The sequence below is a fragment of the Prunus avium genome, chromosome 2 (assembly GCF_965620075.1).
Source record: "Prunus avium chromosome 2, drPruAviu1.hap1.1, whole genome shotgun sequence".
Classification (NCBI taxonomy): domain Eukaryota; kingdom Viridiplantae; phylum Streptophyta; class Magnoliopsida; order Rosales; family Rosaceae; genus Prunus; species Prunus avium.
Window position 1 is genome coordinate 30,637,979 of NC_142285.1, and position 23,042 is coordinate 30,661,020.

The window sequence follows — 23,042 nt, forward strand, 5'->3', positions numbered from 1 at the left end:
CCGGAGGACCTGAACCGAACCGGTACATAATTAAATAAATAAATAAATCTATATATATTACACATGGCGTCGTGTGATTGGTCAAAAATATATTCATGTGAGACTGCTTGCAGCAGATCCCTCACCTTTTTTTTTTTCCAGTAACCCTCCTCACTTCTCTTTCACTCAGTCTTCTCTTCTCTCTTCTGTTTTAATTTTTCGTTTTGTTTTTGACCTAAGACTAAGAGGCTGCGGCGCGCCTCTCTCTCTCTCGACCCACCTCAGATCTCCGATCCTCTCACTCTCAGTCGATCAGCCACCGCGCCGCCTCCATCACTGCACGCAGGTCAGCTTCTCTCTCTCTCTCTCTCTCTCTCTCTCTCTCTCTCTCTCTCTCTCTCTCTCTCTCTCTCTCTCTCTCTTATCTGTTCTATTTTTTTTGTGAAACTTTGGGGTTAAAGTGATGGTGATGATCTCCTGTTTGGGGTGGTCTCAGAGAGAGAGGCAAGATTGATGTCTTTCCAAACCTCTTCCATGGTTCTTGACTGTACTGTATATGTGAATGACTCAAAAAACTCCCGTATGCCTCATGGAAGTGCAAAGAGCCAAACCTGAGAAATAGACATTCTAAATCTAAACCAGTAGTTAGCATTTTTCTCTCACTAAAACAAAGTACAATATAATATTGCATTGAAAACTGCTTTCTTTCTTCTCTATCTTCCCTGCAAAGATAAGGTTTGGTCTGTTGTACTTTCTTGGTGGTTCTTATTTGATTTCCATTACTTGGTATTTCACTTGTAAGTGTTCCTAAAATTCTGCAGAGTTTTGTTCTTGGTCAACAGCTGGGTGTAAAAAAATTCATTACCAGTGCTTCAAATTTTGAAAATCAGCTTGTTAATATTGGATATAGTTCTAAACTATTAATTTGTCTAGTGCTATGTTTATGGTGCATAAATTAATAATTGGCTTTGGGCTTTCGGTGGTTTGGTCAAAAAGCTTGTACTTTGGGATTGAATTCAATATTGGGTAACTGAAACCTTTTTCATAAGACTGCTTTGTGTGAGTATTGATTCTGAACAATTTTGGGTAGAAGTACTGCCTTTTTGACAACCTTCTTTTGATATTTCTTTGATCTCTGTTTATATTTTGTTCATAACCTAACCCTATTTTTGTTTTCATTCACAGTTGTTTAGCATCTCTGCTGCTGATTTGTTTATGGTGAAACTTTGTGTTAATTCTTTTAAGTGTTATGTAGGTTGCTTTGTTAAGGCTTTTGGAAGAATGGATGCAGCTGATTTTTTGCAAGGATATTATCTTTAGACTTTATGTGTATTTTTGTGATGGGTTGTAATATTTCATAAGTTTCATTTAAATTGCTTGTTTTATTTGTAAGTTATTTTTTGTAATGATTGTAAGACGTTATATTTTCTTTCCTTACTTAGTTGATGATTGTGTAAATGTGGGATTCATTTAGTTGTTTAGAAACTTAGATTGGAATGATGGATTTTTATAGGTTTAATTTGCATAATTTTAGGATTTGAAAGAGAAGTAAAAATGTGATTTGGGCTTGTTAATAAGAATTTATTAGGTTTTGTCAATTTGACAACAAAAAAAGGGTTTTGGCTGAAAGAGAATTCGATTTGGGCTTTTTTTGGCTGAAATTTAATTTAATTTGGGCTTTTGAAAATGTAAAATTGGGCTCAAGCCCAAACCGATCACAAGGCTGAACCGACCCGAGAACCGAATTCATTTCCGGTTCGGCCCATTTTCGGGTTTTTATTTAGACCCGATCCGATCCGAGAACCGAAGCCTTCATCGGTTCGGCCCACGGGTCGCCCAAATTTTGAACCGACCCGAACCGTGCCCAGGCCTAGCTAGTTATTCTACTTTGATCACTACCAAGTAAAGTCAAAATGATGTGTAAAATAAAACAAAAACTTTCGGCTTACTGCAACCTAAGTTGCAGAAGAAAAATATGGTCAGCCAGAGCTTTAAACAATTAAATAGCGATGTCAGTGCGGTATAGCTCAGTTGGTTAAATCTTCAAATACTCAATGAATATTTGTGTAAAATCCCCTTCTCTAATCACTTGAAAATAAAATAAAAAAACAATGAAGAAACCATAGAAGGCTTGAAGAGTATTTAGAGTATAGTATGGGGACTTTTTAGCAACCACTGTTCAGCCAATGGGAAGAAGCAGCTGCTTCACCAAAGGATTCTCTCACTTTGTTTTATTCAGGTTGTTCCTTTTCTTTTTCTTCTTTTCTTGGTCCTCTAAAATCCATTCTAAACAATTCAATCCCAAGGACGGATTTGTACGGCATGACTCCATTGCTATATTTTAAGCCATATAAAAAAAAATTCCCTTTACAATGACAAATCATTTTTGAGTCAGATCACCTCTTCAACTTAGAAAGTACTATTCTAGATACACATTTGTTAAATAAAAATACAAATTAATTAAAAAGACATTGTATTAGCATTTTAAATTTGCTAAGCTACAAATTTTGGGCCTAAACCCTGTAGGCTGCATGATCCATATTAGGAATGTGACAAGTCTAATATGAAACCTAATGACATGATTCTCTCAAGGAGTGAAAACTTTTGTCTATTGTCGTCCATGGTATTCTCTTGGAAAAAAAAAATTATCCAACAATTCCCACCATTACTTCAAGATTCTTCTGTTTTTTTATTTAGGAATATTTTTGCAAACCACTTAAACCTATTGTATACTCATATCATCATTCTCAACACTTGATGCTTGTTCATGGGCATAACCATAATTAATTATTTACTCTATATTTGTGGAACATGGTTATGTTCATAGACACATATCAAGTATTGAGAAGAGTGATGAGAGTACATCTTAAGTTAAAGTGATGAGTAAAAATGCACTTTTCTTATTTTACCTTTATAATAATTACAACAATCATGGTGTTTTCATAATGTAAGCAAAAGCCAATGATAACGCAATTGTAAAGTCCATTTAGTTCATAAATAAAAAATAAAAACCAATCAGTTTCTTTTTTCATAATACAATTAAACAACGACAGTTTACATTTTTATAGCGGCTTGACTCACATCCAATTTTTCATTTATTTCAAAATGCATCTGCAAATCAGGTGCCCACCAGCAAAATAAACATTTCTCACACCTGTAATTTTCCCCTACTTCTCTGAGGTTCAGATTGAAGCAGAAGAACCAATCTATCTTTTTCATTGCAAATCTAAACTTACCTGCTGTTATTGGCAACTTAAAATTTGCCAAGCTACCTTCATTAAAAAATTTGCCAAGCTACACATTTGGGACCCAAAGGCTGTAAAATACATATGCCTGCCTAGGCATGAGACAAGTCTTGTTTGGAACCTAATGAGATGGTTAACATGGGTAAAAACTTATGTTTAGTTGTCTTCCATGGTAATCCTCTAGGAAAATAGTTAATATAACAATTTCATGGAGAGGAATATTACAAATGAAGAAATTCCTTAAAAATTCATTCCCTTCTCTAAAGACTCTTCTATTGAATGCCTAGAAGTTGCCATTTTCCCACCTTTTTCTCACATGAATATGATGCCTTCTGTCTAACAGATCATTATTTTATTTTTTTCACTTGTATAAAAGAATGATAAACAGTTTTTTTTTACAACATAATTACAATAATCTTGGTCTACATTTACCTGTTAACTCAAATCCAATTTATCAATTACTTCAAAATGCATCTGCAAATCCGGGGGCCTATCAGGAAAATAAAATTTCTCACACACCTGTAATTTCCCTCCACTTCTCTGAGATTCAGACTCCAGCAGATGAACCAATTTGTCTTTTTCTTTGCGTATACAAGGTCGTCTGCTGTCACACCATTGCCTGGGAGTTCCATGAAGGACAAACCTGATTCCTCTAGCTCCTTGTATTAGGCATTCGGAGATATTCTCAATCACGCTAGGTCAGTGACATATGCACCAGGGGAGTTTAATCCAACATCCACGTAATGAATTTCTCTGATGCTATTTAACAGGCTTTGTTTTGTTCTGGGTATGATATGAATCTCGTCTTCCACACCAATTTCCTTTTCCTCCAAGAGCGGTGGATCTCCAGTGGGTTTAACTGAGAAGCCAAGCTCAGTAACTAGCTGGTTAAGTACAGTACCACCCTTGCTGAATCCAAAGATTAATGTTTTAGGTATGTTAAAATGTGATGCAGATATTCCTGGTACAAGCAGTTCTTTCTCTCTCGCAATGTCATTCTTAACCTGCAACTGTCAAAAGTTTAGAGATGGGAACCATCTACTGCTAAGAGCAATTCAGAGTTCATCAGAAGGATGAGTATTTTAAGCAATAGCCCTCAGTCTATCCAATTTAAATTTTGACAATCACTGATATTATGCAGAGCGTATTTCATCTGCATGCACACTCTTCTCTTCCCCATAAAATGTACAGTTAAGCAAACACTACTTGAGTGATTAAATAACCAAAAAAAATAATGATGCCAGGAACACTACAACGTCAGGTCTATATATACCTCTTGAAGGCAACTTGATAAGAGCGAAATAATGGACTCAAAATCTGGGGATCCAACAGGGCAGTATGACTTTGGCTCTCCCCATTGATTAACAGATGGTACAAAATCGTGATACACAGCAAAAGGCCCATTGAAAACAGAAGCATCAATAACCCAAGCATTGGTCGACTCGCCAATTTTTGAGACCAGTATTTCAGCTATATTTTGCAAGTCAGATAGCCTCTCAATCACTGGATTACCAGTGCCTGATACTCGATCTCCATTGAAAAAGATGGCATTTGCTGAAGGAACCTGTCTCCAGGAAAATTTTAAGACAGTCAAGTCTTCATTCTTCCAAAGTCAGAAAGGAGACAAATATAGTAAGGGTTTAAGATCTGTCCTGAAGAAAAGACATATGCATTCAGAATTCATAGACTACGCCTCATAGGAAATTAGTAGTCATGTATTTCTAACATTTTCAGGAGAAAGAAGGAAACCTGACTAAAGTGTGAATCTTTCAAGAGAATTCAGTTGAAGACAGGAAACAAAAGTTTGCATGTCTTTGAGTTATTAATAGTAAGCTATGTGACATAGTGAGTCAAAGGGTTGAGTATGCAGAACTTACGGTTAGTGTCTTGGAAGTACGTGAGAGGCAAAGAGATACTGCAACTCGGTAGTAGGTCCTGGCATTAGGGTTCAATGGGACCTTTAGAACCCCATGCCAACGGTCCATAAATAAATTAACTGTAAGGAAAATAGACAATTACAGAACTGAGAATGGGATGTGCCAGAGTTTAATAGAAATTAACAAGCTGAAAGAAATGACTTTCTGGTATATGTATTCAGTAACCAAGAAGTGAGAACTACATAAAGACAACTGAAAATGCAAAAGAGCAAGCAATGATCTATATTTTATGTTTAAAATTAGATATACATTACATACTACGCTTGAGCATGGCGGATAGATATGGGTTAAGAATTAGAGTAAAAGATTCCAAATTCATTCTAGGCTTTCTCTATAGAAGATGCTGAATGTGTGAGCCAATAAAAACCTAATAGCCTTCCACAGTTATATTATAAACCTGTTAAAGGCATTCATCTCAGACACCATTTCTGCTTTCTTTCCAGCATCCCTTGCACAACCTCCTCCTCCTCATATATTTCACATAATCTGATTAAAGGAGAACCTTCCTTCTAAAAGACTCTTATTTGGCAAGTTAAAAATACGTAAGAAAAACCTAAATCTAAACCTTTTTTCCTTAATTCTAAGACTTTCTCCATGACGAGGCAAACCCAGATCATTAGAATTGTGAATTTTGGCGTTAATCAAGCAAAAACCCATAGAGAAAATTACATCAGAGAACTTCTCACAAACAGCTAACAGGCACAAAAGGTTATTCAAATAACAAACCGCAAAATATTATAACAACAATAATCAGAAAATTATGGGTGGGGGGGGAAAAAAACTTGCCTGCACCGGGGATAGGGCTACAGTCCTATCCCCCTCCAATTGCAGCCCGCCACGTGTCCAATTTTGTCAGAAAATGGACAAGTGGCGGGCTGCAATTGCAGGGGGATAGGACTGTAGCCCTATCCCCGGTGCAGGTAAGTCTCTCTCGTGTGGGGGGGGGGAGAGAGAGAGAGAGAGAGAGAGAGCTTACTTTAATTGAAGCAGAAGTACAAGTGCGCGGTCTTTTTCTGGTTCTGCGGGCTTCTTCTGAAAGTTCTGATAGAAAAGAAAAGAGTGTTGATTTTTGATATATAACTTTCTGGTTAGCAACAAACAAAACCTTTTGTTAGCAACGTATGCAGAGGAGAGAAAACTCAGAGAGAATAAATGTTTCAGTATATTTTCTTGTATATTCAACAGAGCCAAGAACACAGAATATATGCATGACTCATTCTGTCAAAAAACAGATCCTAAAATTGCCAAATATAGTGTAATTGAGAGAGTTGAGAATGTAGAACAAGAAGAACAAGATAGGTTTTGCAGAGAATTCAAATCTGCCAATGGAATTACTTACTTGGTGAAGGGTTAGATATACAAGTATACAAGGTGATTATTAGTTACAAACAATGCACAAGACATGGAGGGAAACATGGAGAGTTTCCATCCCTAAAACAAGGAAAATGAAAACAAGGAAAAGTAACAAGGTGGTAGACAAGCCATTTAGGGATGTCTATGTTTTGTCTTTGTCTTTACTAACAAAAATATCTAGGACACTAGGATTCATCTCCAGCCTTTCAAGGTCATTGGAGGCTACGATTCTTACACCTAGGCAAGGAATCGTTACAACAGATAGGACTAAGACAGCTAAGAAAGACAGCTGTAGAGTTTCCCAAAATACTAAGAAAACTAGCCGTTGGACATAACCTATAACGGCTATTGCTATAAAAGGAAAGTTCTTCAGCTCCTTTGATTTCTTCATCCTCTTCATTGTCAATCTGCAGGCTTAACATCTGCAGCTTGATTCAAGGCTAGTATGCAGCTTAACTCTCAACAGCCTCTCCTAAGCTGCTTACTGGTTTCACTCCAAGTTTCAACCTCAAGTAATTGAATCGATCTTTGGGCAGAGCTTTTGTAAAAATATCTGCCAACTGTTCTTCACTTCTGCAGAACTTCATGTCAAGCACCCCTTCTTGTAAGGCTTCCCTTATGAAATGATACCTTCAGTTTATGTGTCTTGTTCTTTGATGGAAAACAGGATTTTTAACCATTGATATTGCTGACATGTTGTCACAAAATAATGGCGTTGCATCAGATTGCATTTCACCAAAATCATCCAACACAAACCTTAGCCAGATAGCTTGAGCTGTTGCCTCAGCTGCTGAAACGTATTCAGCTTCTGCAGTTGACAAAGCAACTGTGTTTTGCTTGACTGAAGCCCATGAAAAAGCTCCACTACCAAAACTGAATGCATATCCAGATGTACTTCTACTGTCATCTTCACTGCCAGCCCAATCAAAGTCACAAAAACCAATCAGAACATCATTCTTGTCCCTTGTAAATTCAATGCCATAGCTGAGAGTGCCTTGAATGTATCTGAGAACCCTTTTTGCAATTCCCATGTGCTTCTTTGTGGGGCTGTGCATGAATCTTGATAACAGACTGGCTACAAACATTATATTAGGCCTGGTTGCAGTTAAATATAACAAGCTACCAACAATTTTTCTAAACAGACCTTCATCGGCTAATTCACTTCCATCAACTTTCTTTAGTCTTTCACCAGTGGGTAGAGGAATTGTTGCTGATTTACAATCCTCGAGGCCAAACTTCACAAGCAAGGACTTTGCATACTTGCTTTGATGAATAAACACCCCTTTATCAGATTGTAGAACTCCCATTCCTAAGAAATGATGTAAGAGTCCTAAATCAGTCATTTCATACTTTTGCATCATGTCCCTTTTAAACTCACTGAGCAATGCATTACTGTTTCCAGTATACACTATATCATCCACATATATAGAGACAATGATCAATTTTCCCTCTTCATCAGTCTTGGTATATAAGGTGGCCTCACTAATGCTTCTTTGAAACTTGCAGCTAGTGAGATAAGTGTCAATCTCACTGTACCAGGCTCTGGGAGCCTACTTCAAACCATAGAGAGCCTTCCTTAGCTTATAAACCTTATGACTGGCCTTTTTCACTTCAAAGCCCTCTGGTTGCTCAGTATAAACCTCCTCCTCAAGTACTCCATTCAAGAAGGCTGACTTCACATCTAGTTGGAACAACTTCCAACCCTTTTGTGCTGCAAGTGCAATCAAAGTTCTAATTGTATCTAACCTTGCCACTGGGGCAAAGGTTTCATTAAAGTCAATACCAGGTTTCTGAGCATACCCTTTAGCTACAAGCCTAGCCTTGTGTTTTTGAACTGATCCATCCAGATTAAGCTTGGTTTTGAACACCCATTTTACTCCTATGACTGGTTTATGTGTAGGTCTTTCCACCAGCTCCCAAGTTCCATTCTTTTCTATAGTTTCAATCTCAGCTTCCATTGCTTCCTTCCATGCTTTGTCTTCAATAGCTTCATAATATGTTTCTGGTTCAATAATAGTCATATGACATCTTGCATAGATGTCCTCCAAGCTTCTTAGCCTTACTGGTGTATTGCTTGGAGTTGAACCTTGACTGGAACCACTGGAATTGCTTCCAGAGGTATGTTCATCATCTGTGGTTTGTTGAGTGGGATTTGGAGAGTCAATGCCTTGAGTTTCATGAGGAAGTTCATCTGTTTCAGATGTCTCGGAATTTTCATTTCCAAAACTGAAAGGCATGGAGACAGTTTCAACTTGCTTGCTTTCCCAATTCCAGGATTTGTTCTCATCAAAAACAACACTTCTTGAGAGTATTATCTTCTCAGTTTGAAGATTATAAATCCTGTAACCCTTCTCACAACTGCCATAACCCATAAAGATTCCTTTGCTTGCTTTGTCATCAAACTTCTGTCTAAGATTTGATGGAATGTGACTGTAACAGATGCTTCCAAACACTCTTAAGTGTTTTACACCAGGTTTTCTTCCTGTGAAAGCTTCAAATGGTGTTTTGTCTGTGACTGTAGTGGTATAGCACCTATTTTGCATATACACAGCAGTACCAACTGCTTCAGCCCAGAACTTTACAGGAATTTTCTTCTCAGTTATCATTGATCTTGCCATTTCACAGATGGTTCTGTTTCTTCTCTCAGCAACCCCATTTTACTGAGGTGAGTAGGCAATAGTCAGTTGCCTCTCCATGCCAAGATCACTGCAATACTCAAGGAATTCATGAGAAGTGTACTCTCCACCTCTGTCACTTCTTAGTTTCTTTAAATTGAATCCACTTTGTAGCTCAACAAATGCTTTGAACTTTTTGAACACACTTATCACACTTGACTTGTTTCTTAGAAAATATACCCAACACATTCTTGAATAGTCATCAATGAATGTGATGAAGTATTTATTTCCTCCAATGGACTCATTTTGCATTGGACCACATACATCTGTGTGTATCAACTCAAGTGGACTGTTGGCTCTCCAAGGCTTCTCATTCTCAAATGGTTCTCTGTGTCTTTTACCATACACACAGCCTTCACATACTCCTTCCTTTTCTGAGAAATTAGGCAAGCCTAGCACCATTTGTGTTTGCTGCATTTTTTTCATGCTTGCAAAGTTCAAGTGCCCCAATCTTCTATGCCAAACCCATGGATCTTCTTGTACTGCTCCTTTCATTGCCATTGAGCAGATAGATTCCATAGATAATGGAAAACATCTATTTCCAGCCATTTCAACTTTGGCAACAACATTATCAAGGCTGCTGTCATCACATATTAATGCATGATTTCCTCCAAATAGAATGTAGTACCCATGCTCCAGCATTTGTCCTATACTCAACAAATTCTCATTCAGACCAGGGACTAGCAGCACTTCATTCATGTATCTTTTCCCTTTTCTTGTCTCAACTACAAGTGTCCCTTTTCCTGTGGCTTGAACAAGATCACCAGTGCCCATTTTCACTTTGCAGGTCACTGACATATCAAGATTGATCAATAAAGACTGTTGAGAGGTCATGTGGTTGCTGCATGCACTATCAACAAACCACACAGACTTGCTTGATGCAATTGAACTTGCATGAAAAGCATAGAACATTGTTCCTGTGGTTACCTCTTCTTCCTTTGCACAGTTTGCAACTTGTTTACCACTTTCACAGTCCTTAGTTAAATGGCCAAATCGACTGCACTTCCCACACTTGGGTTTTCCTTTATATCTGCAGATACCAAAATGGTATTTCTGGCACACTTGGCACTGTGGTTTCACACCACCTTGACTGCTACTTCCTTCTATTTTGTTTTGTGAATTGAAACTATTGTTCCAATTCCCTCCAGAGCCATTATTCCAATTTGAGTTTCCACCTTGAGACCAATTCGAGCCCTTTTTGTTTTGTCCTTGCCATTTTTGATTTTGCTTTCCCTAAGAACTTTTGTTAGCTCCAGAAGCTTGATTATTTCCAACTCTGAGGCTGCTAAAAGCTTTCTCAGTTCCTGCCAACTTATCCCTTTCATCATGCAAATCCTCTCTTTTATCATAGACTTTGACAGATGCAAGAATTTCTTCAACTCTAATAGTTTCAAGGTCTCTGGTTTCTTCAATGATTGACACTATGGACTTGTACTTCCTACTTATACTCATCAGCAATTTTTGGACAATCCTTTTCTCTGTTACATCTTCTCCTAGAGATTTCAAGTTGTTTACAATTCCAAAAAATCGAGCAAAGTAGTCATCCAGAGATTCAGCATCATTCATTCTTAAATATTCAAAATCAGCTCTAATGGCTTGTAATTTCACAGCTCTTACCTTTTTATCTCCTCTGAACTCTCTTCTCAGAATTTCCCAAGCACCTTTTGCAGTCTTCTCATTTCTGATGCGAGGAAAGAGTTCATCAGTTAGTGCTCCTTGAATAAGACTCAAAGCCTTGGCATTTTTTATCTTATCTTCTTTGGAGATAGTAGGTGCTTCCACTGGAATTTGCACAGTCTCATCTTCTTCTTTTACAGAGCCTTCTTCTCCTTCAGAACTCTCTTGTTCTTCCTCCTCAAGAATCGGCTGTGGATATAATCCAAGCTCCACTGCATCCCATAGATCATATGCTATGAGAATAGTCTCCATTTTTATTGACCAAAAATCATAGTTTGCACCATTAAACTGTGGAGTTCTTAAATCTCCACTTGAAGAACCTGAACCCACCATTTTGAGTGAGTCTCAGTGAACCAAACACTAAAAGAGCAACCTTTATCCCTTTTGGAAATTTCTCAGGAAAGCCCTCTTTCTCACAGCTCACGCCCCTCTCTGAAATCAGACCACAAGCTCTGATACCATGTTGATTTTTGATATATAACTTTCTGGTTAGCAACAAACAAAACCTTTTGTTAGCAACGTATGCAGAGGAGAGAAAACTCAGAGAGAATAAATGTTTCAGTATATTTTCTTGTATATTCAACAGAGCCAAGAACACAGAATATATGCATGACTCATTCTGTCAAAAAACAGATCCTAAAATATCTAGGACACTAGGATTCATCTCCAGCCTTTCAAGGTCATTGGAGGCTACGATTCTTACACCTAGGCAAGGAATCGTTACAACAGATAGGACTAAGACAGCTAAGAAAGACAGCTGTAGAGTTTCCCAAAATAGTAAGAAAACTAGCCGTTGGACATAACCTATAACGGCTATTGCTATAAAAGGAAAGTTCTTCAGCTCCTTTGATTTCTTCATCCTCTTCATTGTCAATCTGCAGGCTTAACATCTGCAGCTTGATTCAAGGCTAGTATGCAGCTTAACTCTCAACAAAGAGAGCCTTTTTCTTTTTTTGTTTTTTGAGAAGGGAGGCGACATTTTATTGGACCCATTGGGCTTTGTTTCCAGCCCAACAATATTATTATTATTATTATTTCCAAAATGAAGATGGTCTTTTTTTATATTTAAAAAACGAAAAGGATTATTTTCGAATGAAAATTACAAACGGTCGACAAATCTTACTTTCCTAGTAGAATTAGGATTCACCCCTCCTCTTTCTTCAATCTTTGCTTTCGTTCTTGCTTACGATTTACGCTTCTTTCTCTGTGTTCAAATTTTTTGCGTTTTCTACATTCTGGGTTTGACTGGTTATGGTCATACTTGAATCTATGGCTTCCAACAACGAAAGTAAAGCACAACTGATCAACCGTGGGTTTCAAAGCCGCAAGCCAAGGATGCGAGCTATCGAACCTAGTGAGATTTTACACTTCAGAATCCCAGAACCAGAGTATCAACTCATGGATGAAGATGTTGATTATAGCTATGGGGATGATATCTCTGAACCTGATGAGTTTTCTTGCTCGAAAACTAAGGCTTGCGCTTCCATGGAAGGTAAAAGCCCTAGTCTTGGTTGTGACTTTGAGTATGATAGCTCTTATGTGGGTTCAATTTTTTATACATATTCTACCCATGAAAGTGAAGATGGTTATGAGACATATAGCCCAAAAGTGCTGATTTTAAGTTTTAACCCATCTCTGGATGATTCAAGCTCTACCCATCATCAAGATGATGATCATGAGCATGAAAGTCAAGAACTTGATGGACTCCTAGAACCAGATGAGTGTGAACTCATGGGTGAAGATGATTATGGTGATATCTCTGTATCTGATGAATATTCTGGTTCTGAAATTAATCCCCAATATGACCAATTTGAGCATGAGAGCTCTAGGGTTGATTCAATCTGTGATTCACGTGATGCCCATGAAAGTGAACATGGTCATGAGAGAGACAATTCACAAAGTGGTCGCTCTACTCCACATCGGGATGACTCAAGCTCTACCCATCATCAAGATTGTTGGCACCAAAACTGAACAAATAGAGATGAGTGCAACTTACAAGTGGTCGGGATGATCTAGCCGATCGATTGAGTGATAGATGCAGATTCTTCTTGTCCTTGGACGCAGATCCTGAATAGAAGAGAGTTGAGGCTCGTGAGGTCTATGGAACCGGTGTGGAACCAGCCTAAGACCCTCCGATGCTAAAGTCAGTTTGTTTTCTAAGAGCCCTCGCTGTTGACAATATATTAGTATAAAGGTCAAGTTGGAAAGTCTTACCCCTGTATTATAGCGAAGGGGCCTATTTATAGAGGGCATCTTGTATGCTCTTAGCACTTAATTTCGATGTGGGACTCGTGGGAGGGCCCTGCGAGGTTGACACGAGTCCTTAGATATTTCGGGCGGGTGCTTCGAGGTTGATTCTGCAGAATCGGTAGGAGATACCGATTGTAGTCTATGTTGGGCCTGTAGCGACCTTTTGCCCACTTGAGACAATATTATCGGTAGCCGATGCTGATTGTTCGGAACCTTGGGCACTTGGGTAAATTTCTAAGATCCACGTGTCGTTGTATGAGCGGAGGGTCAGATATGGTACAAACAGTAGTCCCCCAAGTTACCGATTGAGAAGCTTCTCGGTTGGGGACTTGAATCTGTCTTCGGCATTCTGACCCAGACTCGATGGTCTCGTTGTTGCCGATGGTGGTATTTAGTCCCCCAAGTGCCCGAGGGAGTGAGCTTGGAAAAGAGACGGCACTCGATACCGAATGGCCCGAGAGGATAGTGTAGGTCAGGGTAGGAAAACCAACCGTTCGGCACGAGAGGTGAGTGAAAACTCAACAATGTGCGCCTGCCGTTCGGCACGAGGGGTGAGTGAAAACTCATCAGTGTGCGCCTGCCGTTCGGCACGAGGGGTAAGTGAAAACTCGTCAATGTGCGCCGTCCGTTCGGCACGAGAGGTGAGTGAAAACTCAACAATGTGCACCTGCCGTTTGCAAATGGAGTTGTGCTCGAAGGTGGCTAGAGCTGCAACGTTCGGGAAGTTGAAGCGTCTCTGAGGATGGGATACGTTTCAACTGACAACGTTTGGGCTCCCTCGTGCATGCGTGACACGTGTTAGCATGGCTGTGAGGAGTCGCGTCGTTTCGTGTCTCGATGCGCCGCTTCGCTTCCCGATGCTAGGTTCGTCCTATAAATGTGAGGAAGGGACGAGAGTTCGAATACTTGGAATTTTTTAGAGCAATCAGAGCTTGTGAGAGGCGATTTTCGGCAACCGTGCGAAGGCTAAGCAGGCGATTTTCGGCGAGCGTGAACAAGGCGGAGGCGATTTCTGGCAAACTTGAACCACTGTGCAAACAAGGTATGTTGCCGTGTTTTGGATTTTTACGAATCAAAGTGTTGAATTCGATGAATTTTGGTTTGAATAAAGCATGAACAAGTATGAACAAGCATGAACATAGGTGTGTAGGTGGTAGAATAGAAGTTTTGATTCAAGCATGGCCGTTAGTGTCCCTTTACTTGTGTTTGTAGATGTCCGATACCGAATCCGAGAGTAGGCGTAGCCCGAGGGCCTATGAGGACGAATCGTCCTTGGGGAGTTCGTCCGAGGGGGGTGAGAGTGCCGATTCTAGGAGCTCTTCTAGCTGTGAAATAGTGGAGGGGGCGGGAGTGCGCACCGAAGCTGGTGGCACTTCGCGTGGATTGCCCCAAGGCAGTGAGCCGTCGACTTCGGGTCGTGAGGCCGATGGTGGTGGCGTGTCCGTTGCTGCGCCAGGGGAGGGGGTACTGAGGCTGACAGAACTGGTGTTCGGGGTAGACCACCTAGAGCCGAACACACTGACCGAATCTGAATTGGCTAAGATTCGGGCGGAGTACAATATTCCGGAATTGGTAGGGATGCGAATTCCGGAGCCCTTAGAGTCGCTTAGTGACAATGACAAGGGAGTGGTCTTCTTCACCGATGTCTTCAAGCATGGGCTGAGGCTGCCGTTGAGACATTCGGTGCAGAAAATTTTGGCCGCGATAAGGTATGCACTGGGGCAATATAATCCAAAATTTTGGATTACGTTGCTGGGGACGATCTCGGCGTTCGGCCTGGCTGGCGAGGGAGAGCCGAGCTACGAACAGTGGGCCCAGTTGTACAGTGTGAAAAGGGCGAAGAGTACCGATCAAGGGGGGTGGGTTCAGGTCAACTGTCTATCGGCGTCGGGTCATTGTCTCTGGTGACTAGGAATCGGCACCGGGGGTGATTGTAGAGAGGCGGATCCCTACAACCTTCCAGACAGTCGGTAGGTGAAGGCCTGCCGTTCGGCAGGAGTGTTGTGTTGTTTTTTTTTTTTTTTTTTTTTGACCGTTTACGTTTTTGTTCCAGTGTCCTTGAAATGGCCTGCTGCACCGATCAGAGAGGTTGAAGCAATCGAGAAGGTGAGGACGAAAATTGCCGAAGAAGATCGGTTCTTTAAGGAGTTGCTCTACTTCAAGAATTTGTTCAAGGCTGGTCTGATCGGTAGGGTCGAACACGACCGAAGAGTGAGGGAGGAAGAGGAAGAAGAAAAAAGGCAGAGTAAGAGATGCCGTTCGGCACGGTCGGTCTTGTCTACTTTCTAAAGCTACCGTTCCTTTTCTAACTTCGTGTGTTTTTGCAGTGGCAGGGGGGAGGCCGATGAGCGAAGCTACCAGGCTCCGGTTGGAGGGGCAAAGGGCGACGAAGCAGAAGAAGGGGCAGTCCCCCAGGCCGAAGAAGAAGAAGACGGCAGGAGCTGCTGGAGGGGCTTCGGCGGATGAGATGATGGTGGCTGATCGCCGTCGGGAGAAGAGGCGGCCAAAGCCGAGGCCGTTTGGGAGGTCCACCTCCAAGTGACAGGCAAAAGGATGATCGAGGGTGCCCTCGATGCAACGCCGTTGCCCAAGCGGCCAAGGGGGCCGAATGAAGGGACATCGGTGCTGATTCCCGATGATGAAGGAGAGGGAGATGAGGGGCCGGTCAACATAGCCTGCCCTTGGAAGGCGGTGCCGTTCATCAATTGTATGATCGATGGCGCTCAGATGGAGCTGTCAGAGATCGAGCAGTTGTCGACGAAGACATTGCGTGAGCAGACCGGACGCGCCTTCCTGCTTCAGGCGGCGGTAAGTTCGTAGAAATTTGAATTTCAAGTGTATTTTGATTCGGCATGAGCTAATGTTTCGGTTTGTGTTGCAGGCTGATATGGAAATGTGGCTCTGCGCAAAGCGGGCTGTGAATGCTGCCGAACAGTACCAGAAGAGGTTTGAGGAGGGCCGTTCGAAGATAGCCGATGCCGAAAAGATGCTCCAGGAGGCGGATCGGCGCGCCGAGGAGAATGCTGCTAAGATTGCCGAGCTTGCGTCGAAGCTGGCGGCGACTGAGCTGGAGGTGGTGGCCGCTCATGAGGCCAAGGCCACGGTGGAGGTGGCCATGGATGCAGCCGAACGGTCGCATGCCAAGGAGCTGGAAGAGGCGAAGGCGAAAGCCGTTGCCGACTACCGAGCGTCGGAGGAGTTCACGCTGAACTTCCTCCGGGATCCGCCGCCGTTGCCAGAAGGGGTGACCGAAGAGATGGTGGAGGCGTACAAGGGCGAGGATGCCGAGCCCGTGGAAGCCGATGACACCGAATCGAGCAGCGAGGAGGAAGAGAACCATTCTGCACCGAACGCGTCAAGCGTGCCGATCGCCGAAGCTTCGACTGTTGCCGAGGATGTGAATGCCGATCCCGATCCTGAAGGTGCGGCTGCTGATGCCGAACCCTAAGCCCCTTAGTGATGTTGTTTTATTTTTAAATGGATTTGATTTTTGAAAACGCGGAATGGCAATGTGTAAAGACAGATGGCCATTCTGTGGCCTTTTTATCTATGTCCGTAATTCCGTATGTGTGCATGCCCTATGTAGAATATTCGTGATATAATATTGCTGTATGGTGATGCCGTATGTAAAGAATAGGGATTGTATTGAAATAAACCGATTACAAAGGTGACGACCGAAGATGACAACCGAAGGCGCGATCACTTGTACAAAGTTCACGACCGAAGGTGACAACCGAAGGGGCGATCACTTGTACACAGGTGACGACCGAAGGTGATATCACTTGTAGTAGTACTTGAGATGCTCTATATTCCAAGGATGGTCGAGGGTCTGACCATCGGTACCACGCAGTCGGTAAGTTCCTGGTTGGCAGACAGTGACGACCTCATAAGGACCTTCCCATGATGGACCAAGGGTGCCCTCGTTGGGGTCCTTGGTGGCGAGAGAGATTTTACGCAAAACCCAGTCCCCCACTCTAAACGATCGGCGTCGGACGCGCGAGTCGTAATAGCGAGAGGTCCGTTGTTTGTAGGCAGCATTTCGAAGCTGAGCCTGGGAACGGTGTTCATCGATGAGGTCCAGATTGAGCGTCAGCAGGGTTTCGTTTTGGTCTAGCTTGTAAGATGCTGTTCGGCATGAGGGTGCGTTGATCTCGACTGGGACAACCGCTTCGGTACCGAAAGAAAGGGAAAACGGTGTTTCGCCAGTCGATCGCCGGTATGAGGTGTTGATGGCCCATAGCGCTTCCGGAAGGAGATCGGGCCAGGCTCCTTTAGCTGCCCCAAGCTTCTTTTTCAGCGTCTTCTTGATGATCTTATTGATGGCTTCTACCTGGCCGTTTGATTGTGGATGTGCTAGAGATGCGAAGAACAAGTGGATGCCGAATCGGTAGCATAGGTGCCGGAACTGAGAGGAGTCGAATTGTTTTCCGTTGTCGGTGATGAGTGCGTTCGGGAGGCCAAATCGACAAAGAATATTCTTCCATACGAAATGTTCAACCCTGGCCGCGGTGATTGTTGCCAAAGCTTCGGCTTCGGTCCACTTTGTAAAGTAGTCGACAGCGACGATGGCAAACTTGAGCTGTCCCTTCCCTTGGGGCATGGGGCTGATGAGATCTAAACCCCATTGAGCAAAGGGCCATGGGCTAACAATCGGAGTGAGTGGTTCGGCAGGCAGTTTTGGAACGGAGCCGAAACGCTGGCATTGATCACACTTCTGGACGAGTGCGGTGGCATCGGTATGGAGGGTCGACCAGTAATACCCCTGCCGAATCGTCTTGAAGGCCAGAGATCGGGCCCTAGAATGGTCCCCGCAGGCTCCTTCGTGAATCTCCCGTATGACGTAGTTTCCCTGCTGCGGGGTCATGCACCGAAGCAACGGCAAGGAATGGCCACGCCAATAGAGAATCTGATTCAAGATTAAGTAGCGTGCCGATCGGCGGCGGAGAGTCTTAGCCTCAGTTTTGTCGTCCGGTAGTGTTCCGCTTAAGAGGTAAGCATATATTGGATCCATCCAGCTTGGATCCTGTCGAACGGCATGTACCTCGCCTTCTGTGGTGCTGCGCCGAGCGAGGATTTCGATCGGCACGTGGCGGCCTACGTTGTCGTCAATAGATGATGCCAGGCGTGACAGGGCATTGGCATGGCTGTTTTCAGATCTGGGGATCTGTTGAACCTGATACGCGTCGAAGTGGTGTAGCAATCGGCGGGCATGCGTCAAGTAGGCAGCCATCGAAGTATCTTTGGCTTCGAATTCAGTCAATACCTTATTAACGACAAGTTGTGAGTCGCTGCATATCTTCAGTTGACGAGCACCCATTTCCTTGGCGAGCCGAAGGCCTGCTAAGAGTGCTTCATATTCGGCTTCATTGTTAGAAGCTTTGAATTGGAATCTGATGGCATACTCGATGGTCGTTTGATCAGGGGCTTTGAGAACTAAGCCGGCCCCGCTGCCTTGCCGGTTGGATGAGCCGTCGACGTAGAGAGTCCACAGGGGGATTGATGAAATAAATGTTCCTTCAGTAGGATGGGTGACTGAAGTCGCCGAAGCCGATTTAGGGTTGGCATCGCCTGGGGTGGCCTCGTCAGATGTAGTCAGTTCAGAGATGAAATCAGCTACGGCCTGCCCCTTTTCGGCAAGCCGAGGGTGATAGTGCATGTCGAATTCGCTGAGTTCGATGGCCCATTTCACTAGCCGACCTGATGTCTTTGGTCTTTGTAGTATTTGGCGCAGAGGCTGATTGGTGAGAACGACAATACTGTGAGCTTGAAAATACGGCCGAAGCTTGCGAGCTGAGAGGACGAGAGCGTAGGCAAGTTTTTCCAGCTCAAGGTACCGAATCTTGGCATCCTGCAGAGCGTGGCTAGTATAGAAAATCGGAAGCTCTATGCCGTTCGGCTTGCGAATGAGCACGAAACTTAATGCCGTTATCGATACCGATAGGTAGAGAATTAATTCTTCGCCGGGAAGAGGGGTGGATAACAGGGGCGCCCTGCTCATATAGGCCTTGAGGTCTTGGAAGGCGCGGTCGCATTCGGCAGTCTAGACAATCTGCCGTTTGCTTCCTTTGAGGGCTTTAAAGAAAGGAGCGCACCGATCGGTGGCCTTGGATATGAATCGGGCCAGAGCGGCGACACGCCCCGTGAGGCTCTGGATTGGCCAGTACCGAATTGGCACCACTTGACTTCTTGACCAGTACCGAATTGGCCAGCCAAATTGGGTATGTGACCTCTTGGATGAAGCCAATTGTTCGTAATTTGTCCACCTCGATTCTCATTGCTTCGTACCGTTCGGCATCATAGGCCCGCCGTTTCTGTCTAATGGGTTTGAAAGTAGAGCAAATGCTGAGCTTGTGACTGATGACGCTTGGGGCGATGCCGGGCATGTCGTCGTACGACCAGGCGAAGACTTCCGTATTGGAACGCAGAAAAGTAATGAAATCGGTCCGTAGTGCCGGACTCAATGTGGTGCCGATTCGTACTAGTCGTTCGGGCTGTGCTTCGGAGAGGGAGACCGATTCTAGATCCTCAATGGCTTGCGCTTGTGGGGTGACGGCCTCATCTCGGGGATCATCTGGTTTTTCTGTCCCCCTCCCGTTCGGCATAGGTGTTTTGGCCGAAACTGAATATGCCTCGCGAAGCGTCGCTCGTGCCGATTCCTTTGTCGCTGCAACGTAACATGTCCGTGCACTCAACTGATCACCTCGCACTTGGCCGACACCAACGTGCGTGGGGAACTTGAGGAGGAGCATGTGTGGTGACAGCATGGCCTTCATCTTCGTGAGCGATGTCCTGCCGATGATGGCGTTGTAAGCCGTTGGACAATCGACTACCAGAAAATGGGTGTAGTGCCGACAGCGAACGGGAGCTGAACACTGCCGATGGGTTCAACCACGTCGCTAGAGAAACTTAAGAGGGGGATGATATCCTTATTTAGGTGCCGAGGGTCTATGTCGAGGGCCTCGAAAGCATTGGCAAAGAGGACGTTGACCGAACTGCCTGTGTCGATGAGGATTCGGCCTATGTCGAAGTCTGAAATGTCGGCTCGTATAATCATGGGATCGGAGTGGGGGAAAATGATGCCGCGCTCCTCTTCTTCAGAAAAGGTAATAGGTTCCCAACCGATTCGCTGGACCTTGTTGTTGCGGCCGTCATCCGCGCTAAGGATCTGGGGATATCGAACGGCACGAACGTAATCTTTGACAGATCGGTTGCTAGTTTCGGCGATGGGTGTTCCCCCGCTAATCATATTGATCTGCCGATTCGGTGGTTTGTCTGGTGCCGGTTTAGTGCTCAAATACTGATCCAGCTTTCTTTCGTTGATGAGGCGTTCCACGATTTTCCGAAGGGCGATGCATGATTCCGTATCGTGGCCGTTGTACTGGTTGTATCTGCAGAAGACGCCCGTATCCTTATCGTTCTGTGGAGGGAGCTTGCGATTGTTCGATTTTGGTATCATTTCCCCTTCTGTTAGGAGAACATGCTCATAAGTAGTGTTGAGCAAAGTGAAAATTTCCTTTGGCCGATGCTTCTTCGGATTCTCGAAGTCACTTCGCCCGTCGGAGTCCTTGCCCTTCTTGTTGCTGTCCTGCGGATCCCGGAAGTGGTCTTTCCGTTTGTTTCGCCCCCCGGAAAAAGCAGGGACAGGGGGTGCCGTTCGGTAGGGGGCCTGATCCGTGGTCCGATTTGCTGGAAATCGGTCATAGTTCTGTGCCGGAGATCGATCGGTCGTCACCGCTTTGCCTGGTAGGGCCGAAGCGGATCCCTTGGAGTTGAAATGCTCTGCTTTGGCGTGGATAGCTGCTTGCTTCATTAATTCGGAGTAGGTAGTCCAGTTGCTGCTATGGACCAGATAGCGAAATTGAGATGACCGAAGTCCGCTTTTGAAGGCGCCGAAGGATGCCCTATCATCAGTTTCCGAACATCGGGAATACTCATGGCTGAACCTAGCCGCATATTCCCTCAAAGGCTCATCGTCTTGCTGTCGAACGGTATAGAGATCGTCGGCAGAATACAGGCGATCGGTCTAAATCATAAAATGGTCGAGGAAGGTTTGCTTCAACTGATTGAAAGAGTCAACCGTGCCTGGTTCCATTCGGTAGAACCAATTTAGTGCAGCTCCGGTCATGGTGGAGGGGAATAGTAAACATTGGCCTTCATCCGTCAGTCCTTTGCAATCCAGAGCTGATTGGAAGGTATGAATGTGAGTAACGGGATCTTCCACCTCGGAGTAGAACGATATCCGGAGTGCTTGGACCTCCTTCTCATGCCTGAACATTCGGATGCGGCTGGTTAATGGCCTTGGTTGTACCTTTCCCCATGTTGGCGTCCGAGCCTGGTTTTATTCCTCCTCAATACGGTTCATCTTCTGGAGGAGGAGACAGATTGTTGGATCGGTAGAGGGAAGGTCGTCACCGAAAGGGTCCTTGGCTTGGTTTTCCATGCCTTGGTCAATGTTGTGGCCGTGAGCTCCTTGGCCTGCCGTTCGGCTGGGGCTTCTCTTGTAACCCCCGGTCTGCCGATCGCTTCCTCTATTTGATCGTTGGCTATTGCTCTGACGTTCCCGTGGAGTTCCTGCCGATCGGTGAGAGATTGTAGTCCCTGGTGAAGTCGGAACGTAATCAGATTCGTCCGTTTCTTCCAGGCCGATCGCACCGTACCTTCGGTGTACAGGAGATTTGGGTCCGAGCGACCTCAGACGTCGATCATTGAGCTCGTCCTGAATTCTGATGGGCGAAGGTTGTCGTTTCTCGCACTGATCGTTGATCCTGTCGCGGCAGTCGGAGTAGACTTGGTATTATTGATGCTGCTCCCTTGAGGAGGGTATGAACAGCCTTCGGGAAGCAGATGGTTTGTCTACGGCATGCCGCTTTTCCTTATCCTGAGCGTTGGGCTTTCGTACGCTTTTAAACGACTTCTCGTGCCGAAGCCGCATGGTTCGTTCCAAACCGTCCTGTAACTGGGTGGAGTGTGTTTGCTGGTCATGTAGTTGCCTTTGGGTGTCATCAAGTTTAGAGGTGAGGATATTGTTGTGCTCCTGCATTCTTGCCATCTCCTGCTGTAGAGTTTCCATGCGAGCCTCCAGAGTGGTCGGTCGAGCAGGTGTCTCTGTCCGTGGTGTTTGAAGCAAGGGAGCTAGACTCGGCTCACCGCCGAGGCTGAGGATAGGGCCATCGACAGGGAGGGCCGAAGATGGATTCATTTTTCGGCCTCAGAGTTTTCTTTTTGAGATATGGGTTAATCGATAAGCGATTCCCACAGACGGCGCCAATCTGTTGGCACCAAAACTGAACAGATAGAGATGAATGCAACTTACAAGTGGTCGGGACGATCTAGCCGAACGATTGAGTGATAGATGCAGATTCTTCTTGTCCTTGGACGCAGATCCTGAATAGAAGAGAGTTGAGGCTCGTGAGGTCTATGGAACCGGTGTGGAACCAGCCTAAGACCCTCCGATGCTAGAGTCAGTTTGTTTTCTAAGAGCCCTCGCTGTTGACAATATATTAGTATAAAGGTCAAGCTGGAAAGTCTTACCCCTGTATTATAGCGAAGGGGCCTATTTATATAGGGCATCTTGTATGCTCTTAGCACTTAATTTCGATGTGGGACTCGTGGGAGGGCCCTGCGAGGTTGACACGAGTCCTTAGATATTTCGGACGGGTGCTTCGAGGTTGATTCTGCAGAATCGGTAGGAGATACCGATTGTAGTCTATGTTGGGCCTGTAGCGACCTTTTGCCCACTTAAGACAATATTATCGGTAGCCGATGCTAATTGTTCGGAACCTTGGGCACTTGGGTAAGTTTCTAAGATCCACGTGTCGTTGTATGAGCGGAGGGTCAGATATGGTACAAACAAAGATGATGATGATGAGCAAGAAAGCCATGAACTTGAAGCTTCATTCTGCCCTGCAAGTCCAGAGCCATGGTCT

At 44.2% G+C, this 23,042-nt stretch overlaps 3 protein-coding genes and 2 pseudogenes across 4 annotated transcripts; all 5 read right to left on the reverse strand.

Moving 5' to 3' along the window:
• Positions 1-3,240: 3,240 nt before the first annotated feature.
• On the reverse strand, positions 3,241-5,867 carry LOC110746355 (uncharacterized; annotated as a pseudogene). Its single transcript, XR_015833574.1, has 4 exons — positions 5,559-5,867; positions 5,102-5,220; positions 4,498-4,788; positions 3,241-4,234 (listed from the first exon to the last, which is right to left on the reverse strand). The product of XR_015833574.1 is annotated as an uncharacterized LOC110746355 (transcript).
• Positions 5,868-7,146: 1,279 nt separating this feature from the next.
• On the reverse strand, positions 7,147-7,821 carry LOC148296835 (secreted RxLR effector protein 161 pseudogene; annotated as a pseudogene).
• Positions 7,822-9,733: 1,912 nt separating this feature from the next.
• LOC148296836 (uncharacterized) lies at positions 9,734-11,199 on the reverse strand. Its single transcript, XM_088247862.1, has one exon. The coding sequence runs from the start codon at positions 11,197-11,199 to the stop codon at positions 10,423-10,425; it is 777 nt and encodes a 258-aa protein (XP_088103988.1). The 3' UTR covers positions 9,734-10,422.
• A 5,695-nt stretch (positions 11,200-16,894) lies between these two features.
• Positions 16,895-19,718, reverse strand: LOC148296837 (uncharacterized). The gene is made up of 3 exons (XM_088248646.1): positions 19,281-19,718; positions 17,801-18,964; positions 16,895-17,446 (listed from the first exon to the last, which is right to left on the reverse strand). The coding sequence occupies exons 1-3, from the start codon at positions 19,716-19,718 to the stop codon at positions 16,895-16,897; spliced, it is 2,154 nt and encodes a 717-aa protein (XP_088104772.1).
• A 224-nt stretch (positions 19,719-19,942) lies between these two features.
• On the reverse strand, positions 19,943-20,572 carry LOC148296838 (uncharacterized). The gene has a single exon (XM_088248647.1). The coding sequence runs from the start codon at positions 20,570-20,572 to the stop codon at positions 19,943-19,945; it is 630 nt and encodes a 209-aa protein (XP_088104773.1).
• Positions 20,573-23,042: the final 2,470 nt, after the last annotated feature.